A 24,291-nucleotide genomic window follows, 5' to 3' on the forward strand; every position below is an offset into this window, starting at 1 on the left:
GGGCACATTGCTGGCTCATGGTCAACTTGTCATCCACCAGCACTCCCAGGTCCTTCTCTGCAGAGCTGCTTTCCAGGAGGTCGGCCCCCAGCTTGTASTGGTGCMTRGGGTTATATTTCCCTAGGTGCAGGACGCTGCACTTGCCTGTGTTGAACCTCCTGAGGTTCCTCTCYGCCCAACTCTCCAGCCTGTCCAGGTCTCTCTGAATGGCAGCACAGCCCTCAGGTATATCAGCTACACCTCCCAGCTTGGTGTCATCAGCAAACTTGCTAAGGAGGCACTCCATCCCCTCATCCAGGTCATTGATGAAAAAGTTGAACAGGATGGGACCCAGTACTGAGCCCTGGGGGACGCCACTAGCCACAGACCTCCAACTAGACTCTGTGCCACTGAGGACAACCCTCTGAGCTCTGCCTTTCAGCCAGTTCTCAATCCACCTCACTGTCCACTCGTCTAACCCACGCTTCCTGAGCTTACGTAGGAGGAAGTTACGGGAGACAGGGTCAAAAGCCTTGCTGAAGTCAAGGTACACAACGTCCACTGCTCTGCCCTCACCTACCCAGCCAGTCATTCCACCACAGAAGGCTATCAGATTGGTTAAGCAGGATTTCCCCTTGGTGAATCCATGCTGGCTACTCCTGATCACCTTCTTTGCCTCCACATGCTTAGAGATGACATTCAGAATGAGCTGTTCCATCACCTTACCAGGGATGGAGGTGAGGCTGACTGGCCTATAGTTGCCTGKGTCGTCCTCCTTGCCCTTTTTGAAGACTGGAGTGACACTGGCTTTCTTCCAGTCTTCAGGCACCTCTCCAGTTCTCCAGGACCTTTCAAAGATGATGGAGAGCGGCCTGTCAACAACATCTGCCAGCTCCCTCAGTCCCCATCAGTGCATCCCATCAGGGCCCATGGATTTGTGGATGTCTAGCCTGCCCAGAAGGTCTCTAATCCTGTCCTCYTCAASCAAAGGAAAGTCTTCCCTTCCCCAGACTTTCTCCCTCATGTCCAGGCTACAGGATTGATGAGGGCTGCCCTTAGCAGTGAATACTGAAGCAGAGAAGGCAGAATTACGGAATACCTTCTTTGTATCCCTTTTCRCCAGGGCCCCTGCCCCATTCAGTAGCAGGCCCACATTTTCCCTAGTCCTCCTCTTGCTGCTGATGTATCTGAAGAAGCCCTTCCTGTTGTCCTTGACATCCCTTGCCAGACTCAATTCCARCTGGGCCTTAGCCTTSCTCGCCGCATCTCTACATACTCTGGCTGCATTCCTATAATTCTCCCAAGTAGCCTGTCCCCTCTTCCACATTCTGTGTATTTTCTTCTTCTGTTTGAATTTGGCTAAGAGCTCCTTGCTCACCCATGCAGGTCTCCTGCCCCTTTTGCTGCACTTCTTATTCGTACTTCTTACTTCTTACTGGACTTCTTACTCATACCTCTCTTGTCAAGAGGTCTTGGTTTCATTCTTTTTGCTCTGATTCTAAGCAACTGAATCATATGCCTTTTTTAAAAAAGCAAGATCTTATATAATCMCCTTTCACTCAAACTTAAAACTGAATCTCTCTTGTAGAAATAGTTAAAAAAAACTTTTCTTATGGAAACTAGATAATAATAAATTGCATGGCAGATTTCAGTGTTGTTCTTTCTCTTCCTTGTGGTTTACAGACTGAAAACTGTAAAACGTTAGATAGTAACTACAAGAGACAGAGAACTTAAATTTTCGTGCCATTTTAAGGTGCAGGGGAGAGGTGAAGTTGAAATCTTTGAGATTGTTTAATGATACATAAAACTTCACCTGCAATGTCAGCAAAAGAAAAAACTCTGATGTTTTAATGTTTGTAATCAAGTTATTTTTTAAATCTACTCCAGAACTTACCATACTGGATTGCAGAATAGATTTTGAGAGTAAACAGATGGGAAGAACAAATAGATGCTGGCAATGAACCTCAGGCTGTCAGTTACCAAAATTATGAGATACAAATTTCTTTTTCTTTCATAGTACCTCCTAATAGCCATTTTATTTCTCTCATATGTTCTCAAGTTTTAGGGAAGATTTCTATTATGATGACACTGCTGGATATTTTGTTCTTGGAGGCAGTGGATATGCAAATGGTATTGAAGCATTCTTTGGACCTGTGAAATACTATCGTCTTAATGTGCTGGAAACGGAACAGGTAAACAAAAGCAGTATTTGACAATGTTTTAAGCATTAGCAGCCAGTTACGGTTTTTTTTACCTAGAGAAATTTCACTAGGCTCATAAGAGGGTGCAGTGCAGACAGACATGGGACCTTCTTGTTTATTGAAGCTCTTACCAAGTGATAAACTTGCTATCAAACATAGTAGAACTTGGGAATATATAACCAATGTATGAGCATTTTCTGCTGAAATCTGGAAAAGTTAGATACTACTTCAAATGCTAAAAGACAACCTTTCTAGAAGTGAATGTGAAAGCAGTGTTCCTAACTCTACATATAAATAACGACTTACTTTCAGTGGTGCTCAGTTTCTCGGAGTTTTTGATGATGCAGTACTGAACACATTTGTTTAATTTTTGGTTTTGTTGAAACCAGTGGTAAAAGTCCCATTGGCTTGATTGAGATTGGAAATTCATCCACTGTATCTTGGACTATGCTAACTCGTTAAGGCCATAGTCTGTTGTGGTCAGCATCAGGTTATCTGGCACATGAACATAATACAGCTTTGTTGTGAACAGTATCTTTCCTGTGAGACAGCAAGTTTGTCWGCAACAGCAACAACAGAGTAGTTGTCATTTATCCGTTATTTGCCTTTGTCTAGATTTCTAACCCTCTTTACGACAAAGAAACAACGGAACAAATTGAGATGTACTATGAAAGATGCATGGACATTCAAGAAATAGTTTCTGAGTACAGACACATCGTAAGGCAAGGCCAAGCTGTGCAAAAAGTCTGTAAGTATTGATCTATGAGATACGTATWTTAAACTGTCATCTTCGGAAAACTCTTTTCTTTTACCATGACTGGATAGTGATTATCAAAAGTAAACTTAAATTTGGTTATACGCATAAAAARGGGGGGGGRRRAAAGCAATTTGAACATGTTTAGCCTCATTACTGTTGGCTAAACCTGTTTTTTTGTTCCTACAAAAGCTTTTGTGCCATGGGCTACAGATTTAAATCACGTTCTTGATTTTTTTCCTGTAAAAAGACAGGCACATAAAGGGAAAAAGAAATGTTTTCAAGCTTAAATGTAAAGCTCTTTAATTTCCGCTCCTCTGTTTAATTCCCAAATGACAAAAAGGGCACATGTATTTTAAATCCTTTCCCAAAACTGTGCGTTGTAGAGTATCTCTTCTGCAGTTGCCTGATGGGAAGTAATTGACAGATTTATACCAAGGCAACTGCTTTATTTAATAAAAGAAGGGTAACAAAACTTAAATGTGTGCTGAACACAAGTTTATGTTTCCAGTTAGAATTTGATTGTCTGCATTGTGACAAGATTATGGAATAGACTGTATCTTCTGTACTTCTGAGTGACCTGTGCTAGCTGTATCAGTTTTTAACACTGCTTTGTGTTAAATACATTCCTATTTTGTCTATGATTTTTTAATTTATCCTAAAAATATCTTTTTTTCTACTAGAAGTTTGTTTTAAAGACCACCTAAGACATTATTCAAGTCTTAAATGCCTCATTTTCTCTAGGTGACTATGAAAACTATTATTCAGAGCAGATTCACAAATATGGAGAAAAGTCCAAATGCGAGGCTTTCATGTGGGGAACAGAACTCAGGGAAAAATACCACAGTTTGTTCAAACTGTTGCGAGAGATGGATTTCAGTTCGCCAGATGGTAATCAAATTTTATCTTATTATTCCGAAATAACTCTACAATACATGTCATACAGGGTGGCATACTTTGACTTTAGTTCATGTTTTATAGATTTTTTTTCCATATCACTTAATTCAGCAAAGGAATGTCACATAGCTTACATATTGTATTGCAAATGAGGATGGCTTGTTAAGTAAAACGCATAAATACAGATATACTTACGTTTTTGATGGTTAGTTACTTTGAGATAGCATTTTTGATTTTGATTCACCATTCCTATTCAATAATTCCTTGCATCTCTGGGAATTTCAGCAGTCTGCATTGAAGATGATGTTTGGCTTGAGAGGGAATAGCAAATTCCAACTCAGTAAAGTTGAATTAAGAAGGGGAAATAAATTCCTAATTTAAACTCYTGTAATAACTGTGCATCCTATGTTGTATTTCTAGTGTTAGAAGATGAAAATGATGCAGTTCTAGAAGTTGGCTGGAGGATATTTGAGAAGGTTGCAAAGGGTCTATCCAGTGCAGATGGCTTAAGCAGTACAGGCTCCTCTATCCCTCTCTTGGTGGACTCCAGTTGCTGTGGATACCATAAGGCTTCCTATTTCCTTGCAGTTATCTTTGAAACGGGGCTAGGTGTGCCTGTGGATCGTACAAAGGTAGTATACTTAATACATTTGGTTGTCTGTGAAATTAATTACCCTTTAATGGCAGTTTATAAAATGGGATAAATTTAGGCTCATTAGAAGAAAAAAAAGTGAAGTGGAAGTGGCTTTTCTTGCCTCATCTGATCGCCATTTGATCCTCCAAAGCAGGAGTCTTTATCCTGTTGATTCAGAACAAGCAAACGAATGCTTTAGTAAGACCTAGAGAAGGTAGTAAAGTGAACAGCAGGAAACATACAGCTTTTCCCAGTCACTGGGGAGATAGGATGAGGGAATAGCCCTTCAGTCACCCACAGTCAATCACAGGTGAAAAGGTATGGAAAGGTCTCACTTTAAGAGAGTCTCCTAAAGTGAAACGGTTGCATAGTGCAGTAGGGAAAGAAGTCCTGTGGTATACTGCACTAAATGTGGCATTAGTCACATATGAATATGGTCACGTAATCAGAAGTGCCCAAATTTACTGTTTCCTGAGTGGAGACCTGACAACTGGCCATGTGAGTGCTGCTAGTCCACTGTAGTCCAAAATCTTAGTACTTAAATCATTGCTTTTAAAAAGTTTAATTAAATTACTAAATCTAGTGACTTCTGAAACCACCTAGATTGCTTGTAGTTGTCTAAAATTGGGCAGACCCAGGGAGCACCTTTATATTTTTTGAAAAAAAAATATATTTTAGGAGAAAGTTGGCTGTGGTTCAGATGAGGAACTACACAGCATGTGAACTCCAGAATATTTAGGTAGCAACAAATACCTGAAACATCTGTGTGTGTTCCATTTCAAGGTCAAATAAAGGGGAGGTGTGTTTATATATCACTGGAAAAGGGCTTCTGTACGAGCAGATATTCTTTTATCAAAGAATATACTTAATGCTATGATGTAGTGGCATAAAAAATTGCTGCACACTCGGTGGCAGAGTAAGGGCAGTACCTGAAAAGTAGTTGAGTCTAGTTTTTCTTTCAGAGCTTTCTCTATATGTAACAGACATCAGGACTATGCTGCATTCTGTTTCAGTGTGTACCTGATATAGCTAGTGTATCGACTGCTATTAGGAGCACTCTCTTCTTTGTATACTGCCTTTAAATCTCCACCAAAATGATAAACTTGYGAGATGTGCAGTGAGTTCACTCTTACTTACGTCTGTTGATTTTTGCCAGGGGCTGCTGTATAGTTTGGTTGGCGCTCAGGGAAATGAGAGACTTTCTGTGATGAATCTTGGCTATAAACATTACCAAGGCATTAATAATTATCCACTTGACTTGGAGCTGTCATATGCTTATTACAGTAATATTGCAATAAAGACATCCTTGGATCAACACACCATAACAGGAGAACAGGTAAAAAGAGTTTTAAGTGTACTTGAATTTCTCTGTGCAAATGACTTTTCGTATGTTAATATTAATCAGGTAGACAAAATATTTTCTTCTTCATGATAATTTACAAACATTAACTTATCTAATCCTTACAAAATCCCCCAAACTAGGTGTAAGTATCATTAATTCATTTTGTAGGAAGGAGGAATCCAAATCAAAGCTAGGCTTAAATCCTCAGAATTATCCACATGCCTATCTTTCAGTAAAATCTAAGTCTTATTCTTGGGCCCTAATTCCTCACCCAGTTTCTTATTCATTAATTTAAATGGACATGATTGTTGTCTGGTCTGCTATTTCAATAGCCAAACTTCAAGAAGTTTGAGTGAAAGGTGAATTGTCCTCTCCCTACATATATCTTTTCTGTAGTCAAATATAAAAGATTTAACTGTTTAATATCTATCTAAGGAGATAAAGTTAACAGCAAAATCATTTCAGAACTAGCTGCTGAAAACAAGACAACATGACTTTATCACTAAAAGTACTTAACAGGTTAGACCACTACTAGAGTGCAGGTCTATCAGAAAGAATTGTTGTTGATTATTGTAGTAGAAAAAATAGATTTTAATTGAAAACCAGCAGAGAGCCACCTAGATGCTGTGTCTTACGGCAGGGCTTCATTAAGCTTTCCACTGGCTTATTAGTTGCCTGTTTTTGATTTTTTTAAAAGATACTTCTGTACAAACTAAAAAGCCTCCTTCTGGCTTTTACCATTGTTTTTGCTGCAAGTTTAGGAAACAGAAGCACTTCTTTACCATTATTAAGTGCATGTAAACCCAAGAAGTTTTGTTCTGTTGCTGGTATCTTGGCATGTCTTTCTGGTGTGGAGTAGATTTACATTTTTGTACTGCTGCCCCCAGCATCGATCCTGAGCCTGCCATACCTTAGTTATAGGGGTATAGCCGAATCATGTTATGAACTGGCATTTCACCATGACTTTTCACTCTATAGCATCACAGAAAGTTTGTCTTGGTTAGATTTCTCACAGCTTTTCTGTTACTTGAGGGATGGTGGTGCTTTTGCAGTCTCTGTTACCAATAGGAAGTTTGGAAACTGCAAGTCTCCAAATATTCCATGAGTTCAGTTCTCAGAGTTTTCTATCTTCTTTATTTTCTTTTTCTAAAGCAAACTCTATGTTTCTGGAGAAAATAATTCCTTGTGGTGCTTTAGAGGAAGAATCCTGAATAAGTCAAAGATTCTTCGCTGCCATAGTTCTCATTCCCAGGAGCAGTTCAGGTTATCCTGGGAGTCTCTGAGCGATTGCATTGAGAAAGCAGGCTGACCGAAAAGTGGGTTTTGTTTAGGAAGGGCTTGGCTGTATGCCGGTCTGCTACACAAACTCGTGAAAGATTGAAAGGGGCAGTGTAAATGATCTGTCTGAAAAAAACAGCAAATGGTTTTACACTGAGTGTAAGGATGTTCCCAAATGCACTGGCCAGCAAAGGAACAGTAAGTATTTTAAAACCCAGAATTGAGCACAAGCCTTTAAGGATAAGGCAACATTTTCGTTTGGTGATAAGTGTATTAATTTGTTGTGTAATGGTTTCCTTCTCTTCACCTACTTCTCAGGCATTTGTTGAAACTGTGAGGCTGATGGATGATGAACTGCTAAAAGCTCAAACGAAAGAAAACGGTGACGTCTTTATGTGGTTAAAACATGAAGCAACAAGAGGAAATGCTGCTGCACAGGTACAAAGTAATACATTTCCCYTTTCTTGGTTTTATATGCACATTGTGTACGTACTTCCGCAGAGTCCATACGAACATTACTACGGAGGACCGAGTTGCTCTCTTCCCGCTCAGAATTACTTCTTACTTGTGAGCTTGAGCTGTTTCTCTTGTTTCTGTCTCACCTTATTCAGTGGCCATGCAAACAACCGTAACAATGATTCAAGGCAAAAGGAAAGGGTGATCAAGACTTATTATTGCAACCTCCTTCTCTGATCTCTGGTGTATATTTGACACTGTGCAGTTGCTGCTGGTGGTCTCAGATTGGCGTCATATGTCATGCCTCAAYACTGAGCCATTTGCATGCATTTACCAGTGCCTTTACCTTTTACATCTGCACTTAAATCAAGCCAGACTTTCATGGTACTGACACCTGCTAAAGCCAAACCTGCTGTAGGTCTATTATCAGTACATTTCAGCCTTGGAAACGCTCTCTGAATTTTCCTGATAACCAGCTATTTTCAAACTGTCTAAAAAATAAACTTTCTTCCCATATCTAAAATCCATTTAAGTCTGCGAAAGTTTTCTCCTTTGGTTCCAGGTTCAATGCTAATGTTTATTGCACTGATGTTTACCTTTTCTTTTAGCAAAGATTGGCTCAGATGCTGTTTTGGGGCCAACAGGGAGTCGCAAAAAATCCTGAAGCAGCAATAGAATGGTATGAAAAGGGTGCAATAGAAACAGAAGATCCAGTGTTAATATATGATTATGCAATTGTGTTATTTAAGGTAAGTCATGTTTTATGTTTTCACTTCAAAAATCATTCCTTTGAGTGAAAAACGTGTCACTGCAGATAAATTATGAATGTTCACGTATGTGAAACATTCATAATTTATCTGCAGTGACACATTGTGAGAGCATACACAGTGCTTTTAGATTATCTCTGAAAATCACTCAGTAGTTATGAATCTAATATTATTTTTTACCGGATATGCACAACAATATAAAAAAGAGTAAGTTAAGTTTAGTTACTTTATTCCTAGCCTGATTCAGGATCAAAATCCCACCAAAATCATAGACGCTAATTTTTCCTAGTGACTTGGCACCCCTGAAGATTTAACCAGCTAGTAGGCATAGGCCTAGGTGTAGAGATGTAGGTGGAAGTTAAAATTGTTTCTCAGAATGTTCTTTCTCAGATCTCTAAGCACAGATTTTGTCTGAGTAGGAATTAACAGTCTCCCCATGCAGTTGGGCCTTCTGAACTAGAAGCAGCAGATTACACAGGCTAAACTTTCAGGCATAACCCTCCCTGAGTCCAAGCTGTATCAGCTAAGCAGTGTGGCCCATAAGGCAATCTAGCATACCACAGATTAGAGATGTTAGACATCTTAGATGCTCACCTCATTCCTGTGCCAGTGGAGGGCTATTCTGTACAAAATGCTTGCTCAAGTTTTTCTTCTGTTAATTTTAAGCATCCCTGACAAAGGCATGAGCCTTCCTAGTCTGTTTGATCTGTCTGCATTTTTTTTATGAATATCATCAGCATTACATCTATGTATGTCCTCTAGAGGCAACCCAACAGCCTTTTTCAGGAAAGCTGAGAGCTCTTATCCACTGCCAAATTCTGGACATTCTGTGAACCGGTTGATGCTACTCATTCTTCTTTATTTACTGAAACTTAAAGAAATAAGATGTTATTTACCCATAAAAATCACTTCGGTCAATTAGTGAAATTGTTTTTCCTAAACTGGATCACTGAGCTTGTGTAAAGCTATGAAGGAATGATTGGGACAAAGCCACTTTTTTACTGTAACTCTTCAGAGCTGAATAAGCCCTAGTAAATAATAGACTCAATGTAAAAATGCATTTGGAATTTATATGTGAATTTTCATTAGCTTGTATTCAGTATTTGTAAACAGTGATTGTTTCACCTATCCATTTTTTAGGGTCAAGGTGTGAAAAAGAACACAAAACGTGCTTTAGAATTGATGAAGAAAGCAGCAGCCAAGGTAAAATAAGATAAATATTTGATCATAATCATCTATAGCAGGTGCTAATAATAACGAACCCTGATACATATAAAAAGCAGACTATCATAATTGTGTGTAAACAGTTGGTTCGCCCCCTATCTTCACTGGAACTATTGGTGGTTCACTCTACTTAGAATTATTGCCTTTTTAGAAGCTGAACTCTACCAGGTGGATGCTGGGGACCAGCAGAAGACTTTACTCTCTCTCCCCTCATCATCTATACTTCAAGGAGAAGACACGGACATCCCAAAATCTTTTACTTTCTCCAGAGTTGGGGATAACACTGAGGGGCACAACAGAGGAAAGGAGCCTCACTCCATTTAATGATCTAGTACAGACAGATAAGCCAAGACATGTTCTTAGTGAGCTTGCTTTGTATAAAAACATAACCATACCTGGACCTTGGACGCATTTCTAGCTCGAAACCCAGAACTAGTTAAATTACTGACAATGTCCGTAGGGCTTTGCTAATAACAAGATGTAAATCTGAATACAGACAGGGCCAAGACTGTATAGAATAAGATGATGCTGGAGTTGCATTTCAGGGTGAAACCATTCCTTTCTGAACAGCCGGACAGACTCTGAGGGAATGTCTTTGTTGTCCCTTGCCTGGAGAGAGTTTGCTCTCGGCATGAGGCCTTAAGGAAGAAAAGCAGAAAAAAAGCCAGCAAACTTTTGTATCTCTTAGTCCTGGATGAGTGGAACTGTGGCTGGACAGGCAAGCTCACCAAATGCTCGCAGTCTGAACCACAGGGTGATCCATAGCAGCACCAAGTGTGACCCCAGCCTCCTCTTTTCTTTCCTCAAGGGCTTGCCCCAAGCAGTGAACGGATTGGGATGGTATTACCACAATTTTAAAAGAGACTACAGAAATGCAGCCAAGCATTGGCTAATTGCTGAAGGACTGGGAAATCCAGATGCATCATATAACCTTGGAGTCCTTTATTTAGATGGGATTTTCCCTGGAGTGCCTGGTAGAAATCAGGTGAGTGAATATTTAATGGTACTTTTTTATGGCAAAATTTTGACTTCTTGAGACTGCTGTGTTCACTCTGAGTCAGATTTTGATACTTTTTGTCACAGAGAACAGTATTACAGGGAAATTCAGATTGTTTTGAGAAATGTTACTCAAATATCTCTGTCATGCATGTCTTTGTGTTCTTTTAATTTAGAAACAGAACAAGTACAGATTTAGCTACTGGGACCAACTCACCTTCCATTAACTCCAACCAGGATACTGTGTGCTCTTGCATCATCTGATTCATTCAATTTCTCTCACATTCTCATGCCTTCAAAGGGGACCATTGCAGAGTATACAACAAATCCCATTAAAAATAGCTACCAAATTGATTTTGAGATAGAAATGGAAAGGTCTTGGATTTTAAACCTTCTTAAAGACTTTAATTTTTGCCACCATGACTCAGGCAGAGTAGCTGCTCAGGTCAGCAGAAGTCCCAGTGAATTCTCTGGTATTTTATGGGGAAAGGATGCTTCCTACAAAAAATAAAAGCAGCAGAAGCTTGTCCCTAAACAGTTAGGTCTTCTAAACAGTTATGCTACATCACATAGCTTCTGTGAACCTCAACACCATATTAAAAGCTCTTCAAGCTGCAAAATGTAATTCTCTAATATAATCCTGGTAGATTGCAGTGTTTTATTTTGCCCTTCTGTGACATGGCCTGTTTATTTATTTAATTTTGAATGTGTCAATGAGAAAAGTTATTTTCCCTAACGGGAAAGATTTACTTTGATTATACTTCCTSTAAGTAACTTTGTCAAAAATGCCTTATGTTGGTAATTTATGACCAAACAGCAAAGACAGCACAACAGTACAGCAATGCAGGCTGTAATAAATGCAAGCAGGCCTTGTACTTGGAGCTAAAAGATGTTTTCAGTGTGGCCTGTGAGTTCTGAGGTTGGATGTACTCCAGGCAGCGAGCATTTTTACAGCCAACAGCAGCAAGTGCTCAGCAACATGCATTTGACAAAACACGTTTTCCTTTCCTAGGAACCAAAATACACAGTTCAAAATGAACTGCTCATAAGAGTACCCAGATTTCTTTATTCACCAAACCCACAGGAAAAGAAACACTTTGTTTTGGCTATTGTCAATATTCTGAAGCCCGTGCTCACCCATATAAAACAGATGCTGATGTTTAAAAAGTTCCTGAAATAACGAATCTCAGGGTATATGCTACTTTGTTTTGCACTGCATGTTACTTTTTCTGAGGATTAGACGTGGAGAGTCACACCACTCTCCCACTTGTGCAGCCCTGGTCCTGCCTACTTAGCCTGTGTTACGTTTGTCAGTGAGTTTCACAGGCTTTGGAGCTGTGGTTGTGCACTGCAAGACACACTGAGAAGTGCCATTGCTCCTCAGCATCCCAGTGTTCACTTAGACATCTCCAGGGGAAAAGTCCTGTTCTGTCTCTCTACTCCAGAGTCCATTATTAACTTCTCTACTAGTGAATCACTGACCTACTTTTGTCAGCACACAGAAACTCGTATGCTGCCAGGTGCTGGTTACTCAGGTCTGAAATTCATTATATTAGCAGAATTACAGTTTTTATTTTTTTTTCCAGCCTGAACTACTAGAAAGTTAGAACAGAGGAAATCATTTCACCTAACTATACAAAAAGTAGTTAAACTGACCTGATCTCTTTAGCCACATGCCTTTTTTTATTTAATGAAATGAGTCCTTAAAAAGAAAGCTTAATAAGCATAAATAATGCAACATTGTCAACTGTGCGTTGTTTCTTCACAGACAGTAGCTGCTCAATATTTCTATAAAGCTGCCCAAGGGGGACATATAGAAGGGACTTTACGATGCTCTCTGTACTACATCACAGGAAATATGGAAGACTTCCCAAGAGATCCAGAAAAAGCCGTAATGTAAGCAATGAAGCCGTTTGTTAAAGGACAATGTTTTCCTGGTTACTTTGATTATTGGTGATTTTTAAATCTATGATGTAAATATCTTTTACTGCATGGTACTTTCCTCCCTGAGAAGAGATTCCCCTGCAGTAAGTTTGATCCACATGAATACGTGTATTATCTAAATATCCAGCACATTTTCAGAGATGCTGAGAACTTTTAGAGAACCTCCATATTTGCAGGCACACAGTCTCTGAGTTGTTCCATGAAAAAAAAAAAATCAGGTACTGACTGACAAATCAAGGCATATTTGCTCAGCAAAAGATATCAAGCTCCTGCTGTGGTAGAATTGATATTTTCCATCAACAAAAATGATGATGAGTAGCTACAGCACTTTGTTTTCTTCAAAGAAAAAGAAAGTAATTTTGCCTAGAAAAAATGTATCTCTGATACGCTTGTGGAGATGTATGAACAGATATGTTCTCATTCAGTCAACAGTTAAAATGTTGATGCAACAATTACTGTGAAATTGCATAGTTGTCTTATGGGAGAAGTCAGGGCTAAACGATCTCACATCCTTTCCTGTCCGTAGAGTCAACGTGAATGGGGATAAAATTACAGGGGGTTAGCTATTCATTTATTATTGTTTGTTCTTTTCAACAGCTGGGCAAAACACGTTGCAGAGAAGAATGGCTACTTAGGTCATGTCATCAGAAAAGCTCTCAACGCTTATCTGGAACTTTCATGGTATGTTTGTTCTGTTCTCTTCAATTTTATTTTCTATTTTTTATTTGTGTACTAGCAAGATAAAATAACATCAGGCCATCACCTCAAAAAATACAAATTGTAGCACCTTGAAATCAGTGGCAAATACTGACATAAAGGAATATAGGAACTGATCAAAGGCATACTTCAATGAGTCTAACAATCAAGTGGAAAAGAGTTTATAGAGTACAACGTCGRCTAGGTATAGCTGTCAAGACCCACACCATGCTGAAATTTGGGAGAGTTCCTGAAAGTACGTTGTTGAGAACTTCATGCTGCATCAGCCCAATGCAGACAAATGATGCTTTTGCCCTGAGGCTGTTGTGGACTTGATAAGAAATAATCTGAGTAAAAGCCAAAACAATTAAACTAATGTCTCATTTCATTTTTTTTTAATTCTTCACTATTTTTTAATAAGTTCCAGGGGATATAAGCTTCAGGGTAGCTAAAAGTACACTGCAAAGAATCCTGACACACAGTGCTGAGATAAGACACATCTTACCATGCACAGTATTGCTGACCTTAGTCATTCCCAGTCTCAAGTAGTAGGCAAGACGTTTTACAAGTGAATTCAGTGTACTGACCAATAATCCAAACTGACGTTGACAGCAGAACTTCTGCCACGTCATGAAAACTCAAGCTGTTAGGTTAGATCTGTTCTTTTTTTTTGTAAATAGTTAATATTTTCTGTTCCCTAAAACATAGTAGGCCACAATATCCAATGAGCCAAAAGGATTTAAAATAGCCTCCAGGTTGATGCTCCATTTTTGCCTGTAGGCGTAAACATCAGATTCTATATGGGCAGGCATCAGACCATAGAAACTGTCATATTTGATTAACACAGTGGTTCATGTATCACACAGCCTGACCCTGCTTGCAGTCAGTTGATACTTCAGACTTGGAAGAACTCACTACAAGAATTGCTCAGTGGATCATTTTGGAACAACCTATTTCTAGGAGAAATTTCTTTTTAGCTTGGAACTAACGTCCCAGCAGGTATCATGAATTAGTCTAGTGGTGCCAAGTCTCCATTATTCCAGACATTTTTACAAGACAAATACAAGGAAGAATTTGGAATCTTGCAGAGGCAGCTGGGAAACAGGAGACTAAAGCTGCTTATTCTGTAAGGGGCAACTGTTTGCACCAATTTTATTTCAAGTTTCTTGGCTTAAACCCCTGCTTCTGATGTCAAATATATGTGTAACTGTATTTGTTTCCCGTTAAACAGGCCAACACACCAAAAAGCTGCCATGGTTTTAGCTTTATATTGCAGAGACAGTCCTTGAAAGCATGACCCTTAGAAGCTTTGACAGGGAAAACTACGCACAGATTGACCTTTTTTATATCTCAGACTTTTAAAATGAAACATATGGTATTTTAAAAGTCTACCTTTTAACTTTTGAATAAATTAATCTTCGTAATATTGAGTAGATCAGTGACAGAGAACATGAGAGAGAAACTACCCTCTGGAATCAGAGGCAGTGCTGTACCACTGTACTGTAGTACTGAACTACTACACTGCAAATGAAAAATTAGCTTTTATTACTTGCTTTATTAGTGTAAATTAGCTTTTATTACTTACGGTAGTGCCTAGAGTCCATAGAGTGACTGAGACTGTTCCAGGGCTTGTTCACTTGCACATTTGTTGTTCCACAGAGCTTATAATCTAAACATACAGGACAAATAGTAGAACTAAAAGGCTAAAACATACCAAAGAATTACTCAGATTCTTGTTTGACTGATACTAACACAGCTGTGTGAATTAGAGAGTTTAAGTGGAGGATTTTTTAAGTAAGTTTTATGTGAAACATTTAAATAGATAATTGGGCTTAATATCAATTCAGTTTTATCATCTGTCTTGCACTCTGAAAGAGCAAATGCTCACTGKAGCTGCTCTGGCCTTAGTACAAGAGAGAAAACTGAAGATTCTTGAGCTCCTGCACAGTTTGTTACACTAAGTGTTGCCAGTAGATGTAGCTGTTGCATGGTTTTCCCAGCCTCTTGCTTTTAAGCCTTGTACCTAAATTTTGCTAAGTGATTGAATCCATTTATTAGTATTTTTTAGCTAACTAAAAGGCTTGTGATTTTTGCTAGTTTTTTCACTGATTTTTTTTTTATCTAATACTAGGCATGAAGCTCTGCTGCATTATGTTTTAGCAGCTGAAACTGGGATTGAAGTGTCACAGTCAAATTTAGCACACATCTGTGAAGAAAGACCAGTAAGTAAATGTATTCACAATACATTATCCTGAAAGGAATACTCATTAATTATAATGTGATCGTAATATCTTACCTGTGATGTAAATGAATGAATTTATTTTCTCTCCAGGACCTAGCAACGAGATAYCTAGCAACTGATTGTGTTTGGAGATACTATAATTTCTCTGTTTCTCAAATCAATGCACCTTCATTTGGTATGTATAAAGAGCTCTTTCTGACTTCAGATCTCCAAAGGAGTGCAGTTTTATTTTTTCAATACTACATTTTATATGGAAAATTGTACTTTTATTTGAAAAATAGTACTTTTAAAATAGTACTTTTATATGGATGAGAAAGTTGAAGGAAGAATAAAGGCCAACGTGGAGTTTCATATTTTCTGTCTTCTCCATACTCAAGTTGCACCGTGTGCTAAAAGCTAATCTATCTCTTTCTTTCAGCTCTTTCTTCTTTCTGCAATAACAAGAGACAGGATTGATCTTCTAGAAAAATGCTGCACGTTTTTTTTTTTTTTATAAGTGTCATCTTTAAAAGAGAAATCTCTGCTTTTCCTGGACTTCCTATTTAGAGTGTTCTGACAAAAATATCACAAAAAGTGTATTTAAGGAATGTATTTCAGAGCAGGTTTTCTGAGAACTTCCCTTTTATAGGATAAAATGGGTAAAACCTTTTTTAATAAAAGTGGAGCTCTGGGAGAGGGCAAGAYGTTTAGAAGCCTGAGAAGTTGACTCAAGGGTTAAAAAAAGAAAAAAAAAGAAAAAGAAAAAAAAAGAAGGTGGAATACTTTAGGAGTTTATGTTGTTTAGTTTACCAAAGAGAAAATCTAAAAGCCAGTATACTTCTATATCATAATTGATTCATGAGAAACTAATGAAAGCTAAAGAATTCCTTATCTAATTTATTGAGTTTTTCTGCTAGGGTACAGAGTTTACTAACATTGGCACAGATTACCTGGGGGAGTTTAAGGATTCTCTGTCTCTCTGAAACAAAATGTATGCCTTTCTGGAATAGAAGGTTTGTTCAAATATTAGTTATTTTTTCTCTGACCTTAAATTTTAATACATCTGTGACCTTCCRTGACTAATTAATTTTGGTGCTTTTGAAAGAGCTACTCAGTATTTGAAAACATTGATCTAATTGTCTCACAAGAAAGTTTAAATGCTTTGTAGTAAGCACGTGAACAAGTGCTGTGTAAAAATAATTCAAGCTATTCATTGAAATACACAGCAGCATTGAAACTAAATAGCACACTGAAAGAGCCTGAAGCCACAGGAACTCACAACCCTGATAGCTTTTGTGAAGAGTTTGTAACCAGCTTAGCAAGGTGCAGTTTGGCTGGACTCCTGCAGATCCAATGGTGCAATCTGACATTAGAGAAGCTTTTGAAGTTCAGAGCTGCAGGAGTAAGACTCTGGTTCCATTGAGGTAGATGACAGAAGACTCCTTGGCCTCAGCAACAGAAGGATTTTATTTCTTTGTCTTTTTGTCACATAAGTCACATATGAGGAGTTTTATCTCAGGCTCCTGTCTGCAATAGTGGAAGAGGATCAAGTCCCCTGTGCRGGTTTGGGGTCTGAAGGAGCCGAACCGCGGCAGTGGAGGCTCCCAGGCTCCACCATCAGCACAGCACAGGGTGACTTCAAGGCCGCTCTGTATTGGTGGCACGCTCCCAGGGCCGGGGCTGGAATGACTCAGTTGATAGGCCTGAGGGGAACCCTGTTCCTTCTTCACCGCACGCTCGGGTGCCATGCACTCAGCTTTGGTGCCCACCACACCACGTAGCCTGCCTGCAGCCTTTGCTGTTCAGCCAGTGACTGACAGCAGGCGGGCAAGACGCCACACTTGCTTCCTAGAACAGCTCTGCTGTAGTCCACTCTAGAAACAAACAGGATTTTTAGGTAGCTGATGTCAACAGACAAGGCAAGGCTTTGAGGTATTTCAGACCATTCTGGGAAAGCCTAGCGTAGGCGCTCGTGGAATTTTATGAGTTCTTTAGCATAGCTTAATGCACTGACAGGCTTGCTCCTGTCTGAGTCGGTGCCTGCTCTGGTGGAGCATTTTTTACTGTGCAGTATCAGAGAAAGATGTTTATAAAAGATTTGCCGGTCATCACTTCCATTTAGACCAAGAGAAGTCTTCTCCTACAGTTGTCCTGGAATTGTGTGGTTTTGAAACTAATGAAATAAACTTCAGCAAAGCATTCTGTATTTTGGGGATAGCGACAAGTGCAGAACAAGCGCCTAAATAGCATATTTTTAAGTGTGATAAGTTAGTAAGGCTAACCTAAATAGTAGGWCTACAGTTTCCCCAAAGACACACTCAGTAAGTGAAGAAGAAATACAATATAAAATCTCTAAATCTCAATTTTTGTAAAAGTAGCAGTGTTAYTCACTAAATTCCTCTATAAAAGAGCAACAGGAAAAATTTCAGCCAGGAGAAACAWTTTCATTAGGTAATCTGATGTAAAGTAGTCAGAGATGCAGTCACAGAAAAGGAATATCTCTATTTTTAATACGCTGCTTTAAATAGAATTATTATTCTTCATCACACATAGTTTAATTCTGTCTCTACAAATACTTTTTAAATGATCTGTTGCTGTTTTCTTCCACAGCTTATTTGAAAATGGGAGATTTCTACTACTATGGTTACCAGAACCAGTCTAAAGACCTTGAGCTCTCAGTGCGGATGTATGCACAAGCTGCATTAGAGGGAGACTCACAGGTGGGTCTGCATTCATAACATGTTAGTAAAACACCAGTTTTTAGGATAACCTGAAACTAGTTATTCTACTTGGCTACGTGTGTACTGAACATACCTCCTAGAAAAAGTTACAATTATTTCAAAATACCTTATGAGTCAGTATTTGCTGTTTCATGATAATAGAAGATAGACCTAGAATAGACAGACAGCCTAGAATTAGACTGTCTTCAGAGCTAAAGCTGAATGGGCTAATTTCAGTGCTACTCTGGTTTCACACAGTTGATTCTGTTGTGATCTTTGCATTTTCACTAATGCAAGTTAATAGACTGCCTGAGCTTTATTCCAGTACTGTTCACTGTTGTTTTAGGAAATAAAGAAGACTGGTCCATTTCCCTTCATTTATAGAGTGAATCCTATAGTGCATTTTTTTCAGTACATTCACTTCACCAGCAAAATCTTCATCTTAAAATGTTTTATAATGAAAAGCTATACCAAGCCATGTTACTGAAGACCTAAAGTGTTCTGCCTGCAGTCTCCTGGAGTATCCCTGATGCTTTATTCTGCTCTCCTTATCCCTRTTCCCCAGACAATATCTCATGTGGGAGGGAGCTTAGTCAAAACCAAATAGCAGAGCTGATTTCTGTTCTGAGGATGTTAGGACAAAACATTACTGATCAACTAGCAAAGGAAGGAAGAGCCACATGAACAGTTATTTTAAAGAGTGAAAGCCAAACCAAAGGTAAATCCTGTAGTAGCTTTCCTACATACTCATCTTTATGCCTCGAAGTCTGATGCCTAAAACTTGTTCAAATAGGAAAAATTGCAAGATTAGGATTTAAATTGCTTGGAGCTAATTTCTGGTCTCAGAAGCACTGTTGCAATTGCTGGTGGTGTATAGCGAGCTAGGTGTAAGGAAATTAAATGGTAATAGAACAGCATATGAATCCATTTCTTCTTTCAGTCTGTATTTCTCCAGTAGCTAAAACCTGACAGTTTGCTATTGTGGCTCTGTTTAAAGTGCAACTAAAAATGAGAAAGCTAAGAACCTCTTTCAGCTAGTTTCTAAGAAAATGGTGATCAGTGTCACAACAAATGAATGCTAGTTCTTTTGCAGTTTCAGTATTCACCTGAGTATATGGTTGGGAAAGGAGGCTGTCTAGTTATTCAGTGATGATCACATGGCTCACATTGTAATAAATTTTTAGAAGATGGTTATAATTATTTAGCTATATGATGCTTGCATTAGACTTTAAATATACATGTGAAAACTTTTACTTAATGATTCAAAGTGTATATACTTTGGTTTTTGTTAGGGATTCTTTAATTTGGCCCTTCTCATAGAAGAGGGTAACTCCATACCTTCCTACATTCTGGATCACTTGGAAATCGATGAAACTGTGCATTCTAGCAATACCTCACTTCTTCAGGAACTTTATTACAGGTGAGTCTTTTTCTGCTTCATAATCAAAGTTCTCAATATCTTCTGTTTTTCCATGTGAGTAACATTTACTTCTGAGAGCAACAACTCCTAGAATTATTAACTTTGTTCCCTTGTAAGATTTAACGGTATTACACAGAGGTAAGATCAACATGCTTGTAATGCATGTTAATCTTAAACTGCCTAAATACACTTCAGTTACAGCAAATTATAAGAGACTTGATTATACATGGTTACCTGAAATGGCAGGGAATGGATTTAATGATCCAGGAGATCTTTTCCAATTCTGTACTTAAGTTCCTGATATAGGCACTGACAATTTGTATGTTGTCCAAAATAATCTTTTAATGATAAACAAAGCATAATTTAATAAGGAATTGTTAAAAGTATGCAACTGCAATAATAGCAGTCCTTCCTATTTACTCTGCAAAGACATTCTGATTTTTCAAGATACTTCAGTGTATTCCTGCTCTCACACTGTGCTTCAAGACATACTGGCACAGAATATCAGGTCTGGGAGATGGTTACAGATCTGCTTTCTGAACTGCTCATACCGACAGTCCATGCACAAACCACTTAAAGAACTCTGGTTCCAGTGCAGAACTTGGATTTCATTTCCCTAGATAAAGCAACGTATGTTGGAAAAGTACATGGGAATGGAAAGCTTGCACAGTTATTTGGTGGTTCTGCAAAACTGTCTTTCAGATGTTTAAGGAAGAAGGAGCTAGTGGTTAATAAATTGAACAAAGAATGAATGCTTTACTTTTTATTTTGCCAGTGTTGTGTGACCCTAAAAAGTGAAGATGATATCAACATTAAAAGCCTATTTGTCAATTCATGAATAATCAGTTGAAATTRTTCTTCACTTTAGTTAGCCTGAATTTATGCTTGTGCCCTAAATTATCTCCAGTCTGCACAAAACCACCTGTCAGATAAATAGGGCTTCCTGGTCCAGTTGGTCCAACCGGGATTGTCAATTTTAGCCTGAATTCTGCTTTCGCTTGGGCTGAATCTGTCCACTTTGCTGTGAGATTAACTCYGGAGCAGACAGCCCTGCAGTGATTTCACATTGTCCTGCACTTCTGTTTGCAGGGGCAAATATTTCCTCCCACCAACACCCACACCCCTCAACCTCCTCAACTTGGTAGGAAAGAATCAGTTGCAACTTAAAATAAGAACCTGTCTAAATCTTAGCTGTCTCTAGTGTCCTCTAGTCACTGAACTTCTCATTAATGGACCCTGGAAGGCAGCTCTACTCACCCCACAACAGATGTGCCCAGTAACTGCTCAGCTAAAGCACTTAGTACTCACTACATTACTCAGCCTTCCACTGTCTGATGCGTGTTTCACAATCATCTGCTGCATGAACAGCTAAATTTTGTAGCTCTAAACTTTGTGTGAATCCTACTACTATTGGCTGACAATAGTTAGAACAAAGTAACTTGGATACAACCTTGTACATAGCTGCTTGGCAAGGATAGCTTGGATACTTAGCCCGGTTACTGACTAATCAGAAAATAAAAGTGTCCTCCTAGGGTAAGATATGCTTTGCGGAATGAGGTTAATCTGTTATTTTTATGAATTTTTACTTCACCATCTGTGGGATGATGATAATATCTGCCTATTTCTCTGGGATATTGAGGGTTGTTGCAGACCCATTTGAGATTCCCAGATGATAGATGTTACAAAATTGCAGAGTAGGACTAATCATTTGTTTTAATCTTTTTGTTATAGGTGCTGGAATTACAGCAACCAAGAATCAATTAGTCCATGCTCATTAGCGTTGCTTTATTTTCATCTAAGAGTTTTCTGGAACAATATTTTACAATCTACTCTGGTATGTATTGCTCCTTTGGTACAAGCACTAGTTTATCTGGAGCAGTATCTGGACTTTGCATTGATCTAACATGTTTTTAAACTTATCCTCACAGATATACTTCATGGGAACCTTTCTTTTATCAATTCTGGTTGCATTTACAATGCAGTATTTTCAGTCTCTATCTGGTAAGTATTTGTCATAGTAAAACTGGAGAAAAGACAGAAGAGTGATCTTTTTATTTCAGTATGGATCTTTAAAAATAAATCAAAGAATTCTAGCTTTGATAGACCTACCAAAAGCAAATTCTTTGACATGCAAGTYGTTGGTTATTGAAAAAGGCAGGATAAAATCAGGCACAAATGACTGGTTTAAACCTGTTAGTTCCTGAAGAATTTCCCTTGATGAGAGAGTAGCTCAGAGTTACTTAACATTGACATTCTGGGCAGGAGATTGAGTGGAAATAAGAGGCTATTTCCTGTCCCTCAACATACAGTATTGTTGGAATAATTATATGACTTTATGATTTCATATGTTGTTTCTGCAACATGTGATAAGCCCATGTTCCCTAGTATGACTGGATTCCGTTCAGATACAAAGTGGGAGTAAAGGGGAGGTTCAGAGAGCTGGTACACTGAAGTGGCTTGGAAGCAGACAGCTCATGCCTCTTCAGATGAGTAATAGAATCAGCAATTACACAAAATCAGCAGTTTCAGGCTCTTCCTTCTCTCTGGCACTAGAGAATTTTTCTATATGTTCTCTTTCTGACAGGATAGAGGTGAATAAGAGACGGAAAACTAAACATCAGACTTCTACCTCTCAAAACTATTCTTTTTTCCTCCCCAACTTGAAAAAGATACAAAGACAAAACTGAATTGCTCARGGAAAAAAAAAAAAACTATTGTCATATGCAAAATTAAGGCGTCATTCGAAATGCATTGAGCAGTATTTCACTTTAAATCACAAGACGGGATCTTGATCAGGAAGCTGTGAAATAAATATTAGCAGTTAGAAGAAAATTTCTTCTACTAAATGCATTTTCTTGCAAAAATACTGTTTTTCTGACAAAATATTTTCTGAAATAAAATACAGGAAAAAAATAAGTTAAATTCATACCCTACACCAATAGGGAATATTATTTTTAAAAAAGATCCTCCACAAAAACATAAAATTCAAATAATCTTTTTATAGTTAATAAGACTAAAATTAAGCAGAATATAAGACATGTAACTATAAGTATGTCCAGTATGGAAATAATTTTGAAATGCTGCTTTCCTTCTTACTAGCTGAAAATGGATGTAACTTGAGAATAATATGAGTATATACAAAGGGCATAGTGAAAGTTACAGGAATTCTTATTTTAATGTTTCCTGGCCTTTGAGTCTTATCTATCTTCTTAATATTGCTTATTATTATTTTAATTCCACATAATATTGTAAGTATTTTAMTTTTTTTTTATTTTTCTGAAGCCAGTAATTCTCTTGAAACAAGATCAGAACCATCTTTAGATGAACCTTCTTCCATGAGGAATAATGAGGATGCTTCCAGACCAGAACAACAAGATGAATCTTCTTTTTCAAGTGGTATAGCACAGCAGGAGTTAAACCCTCAAAATCATCTTGTTACCAGCTGAGGGGAAGGTTATGATATGAACAGTTACAGATCTAAAAACTGGCAGCCCTATTTGTTCATTAGCATTAACGATGCACTCCACCAGCCAAAATCATAGGGAAATCCACTGATCTAATTTATCCATGATAGAGGAGAAAAAAAACTAAACAACTTCTTTAACAATCCAAATAAATAAAGAATACTGATTTTCTCACTAGACTCAACATACGATCATACAGTTTTTCTTTAATGGACTAGAAGAAAAGACACAAAATCTTTGCCTAACTAACTGAAGCATGAGTAAAACTCCCACCAGTTTCAATGAAGGATAAATTTTATTCACCTAACTAAAATCTTATCAAATTGCCTTTTACCACCTTTGAGTTTCTTGTACTGATGTCCTCAACTAAGTTGGTAGCGTGGACATGAGAAGAATGAGAGCCAGCCACCTGCACTGCCCACGTCCCACAGCACAGCAGCCAGAGCTTTGGCTGGTGCACACAGTTGTAACAGCGACTTTTTTTGGCATCTTGTATTCCATCCTGGAAAATCTTTCATACAAAAAGTGTTTTCCTTTAAAAGAAAAATGCATACTGGGAAGATTTGCAACATGATCATGACATGGTAGTTCTGCTGGCTAACCCTTGAAAGTCAAAGCTTCAAAGTATAAGCAATTTCTTGGGGAACAGAGCAATTAATGCCCCTCCTCCCACCCAAAAGAAAGCAGCTTCCTTTAAAAAAAAACAAACAATAAATGAATATTAAAATCAGGACAAGTAACAAAATGAATGAACAATTTATTTTCAGATTCTTATATAGCTAATATTGGGAAGGGTTTATTTCTGGTCCTAGAGTAAATTTTAAAGACACCTGTTTGTTTAAATTGCTATTTGTTTGATAAATACTAGATGGGATTATATAGATAATATATAGAGAGTGGAGATAATGTCTGTCTGATTTTAAGCTGTGAGGTAAGTGGCTGTAGGAAAGGTCTCACCTTTAAAAGCAGGCACACTTACCCCTCTGCAACATTATTTAAATCACATAGATTATAAATTGCATCAATCTATGCATTATTGAAGGTTAAATCCACTCTCTTTGCACTACATTATTTACTCTTGTAAATAAAAATATTTTTCTATTTCAGACTTTATGTGAAGGGTTTTTTTTTTTAAAGGTTGGGACAATCAGTCATTGCTTTGAGGAATAGAGTTCTCACAGAGCAGACCTGGAAACGTTTGTTTTTCCATCAAGAGGTGGAAGTTTTCATTAGGAAAGGAATAATAAAGAAATAATTCGAGTGTGAAATAAATGCATGCATACATACCCTCCCAAATA

At 38.1% G+C, this 24,291-nt stretch overlaps 1 protein-coding gene across 1 annotated transcript in view; it reads left to right on the top strand.

The window, feature by feature from the left end:
• SEL1L3 (SEL1L family member 3) overlaps window positions 1–24,099 on the top strand; it is a 40,217-nt gene extending 16,118 nt beyond the window's left edge. Inside the window, exons 8-25 of the mRNA XM_085322854.1 lie at window positions 2,039–2,171; window positions 2,796–2,928; window positions 3,679–3,825; window positions 4,252–4,463; window positions 5,622–5,801; window positions 7,404–7,523; window positions 8,150–8,290; window positions 9,449–9,511; window positions 10,341–10,517; window positions 12,297–12,424; window positions 13,070–13,153; window positions 15,300–15,390; window positions 15,501–15,585; window positions 18,000–18,109; window positions 19,402–19,529; window positions 21,261–21,363; window positions 21,458–21,530; window positions 22,812–24,099. Of these exons, the coding sequence (XP_085178980.1) occupies window positions 2,039–2,171; window positions 2,796–2,928; window positions 3,679–3,825; window positions 4,252–4,463; window positions 5,622–5,801; window positions 7,404–7,523; window positions 8,150–8,290; window positions 9,449–9,511; window positions 10,341–10,517; window positions 12,297–12,424; window positions 13,070–13,153; window positions 15,300–15,390; window positions 15,501–15,585; window positions 18,000–18,109; window positions 19,402–19,529; window positions 21,261–21,363; window positions 21,458–21,530; window positions 22,812–22,975 (2,272 nt within the window). The 3' untranslated portion in view covers window positions 22,976–24,099. The remainder of the gene's footprint in view (window positions 1–2,038; window positions 2,172–2,795; window positions 2,929–3,678; window positions 3,826–4,251; window positions 4,464–5,621; window positions 5,802–7,403; window positions 7,524–8,149; window positions 8,291–9,448; window positions 9,512–10,340; window positions 10,518–12,296; window positions 12,425–13,069; window positions 13,154–15,299; window positions 15,391–15,500; window positions 15,586–17,999; window positions 18,110–19,401; window positions 19,530–21,260; window positions 21,364–21,457; window positions 21,531–22,811) is intronic.
• Window positions 24,100–24,291: the final 192 nt, after the last annotated feature.

The sequence above is a fragment of the Rhea americana genome, unplaced genomic scaffold, assembly GCF_003343005.1.
Source record: "Rhea americana isolate MKP2758 unplaced genomic scaffold, rheAme1 scaffold_8, whole genome shotgun sequence".
In the NCBI taxonomy this organism is placed as follows: domain Eukaryota; kingdom Metazoa; phylum Chordata; class Aves; order Rheiformes; family Rheidae; genus Rhea; species Rhea americana.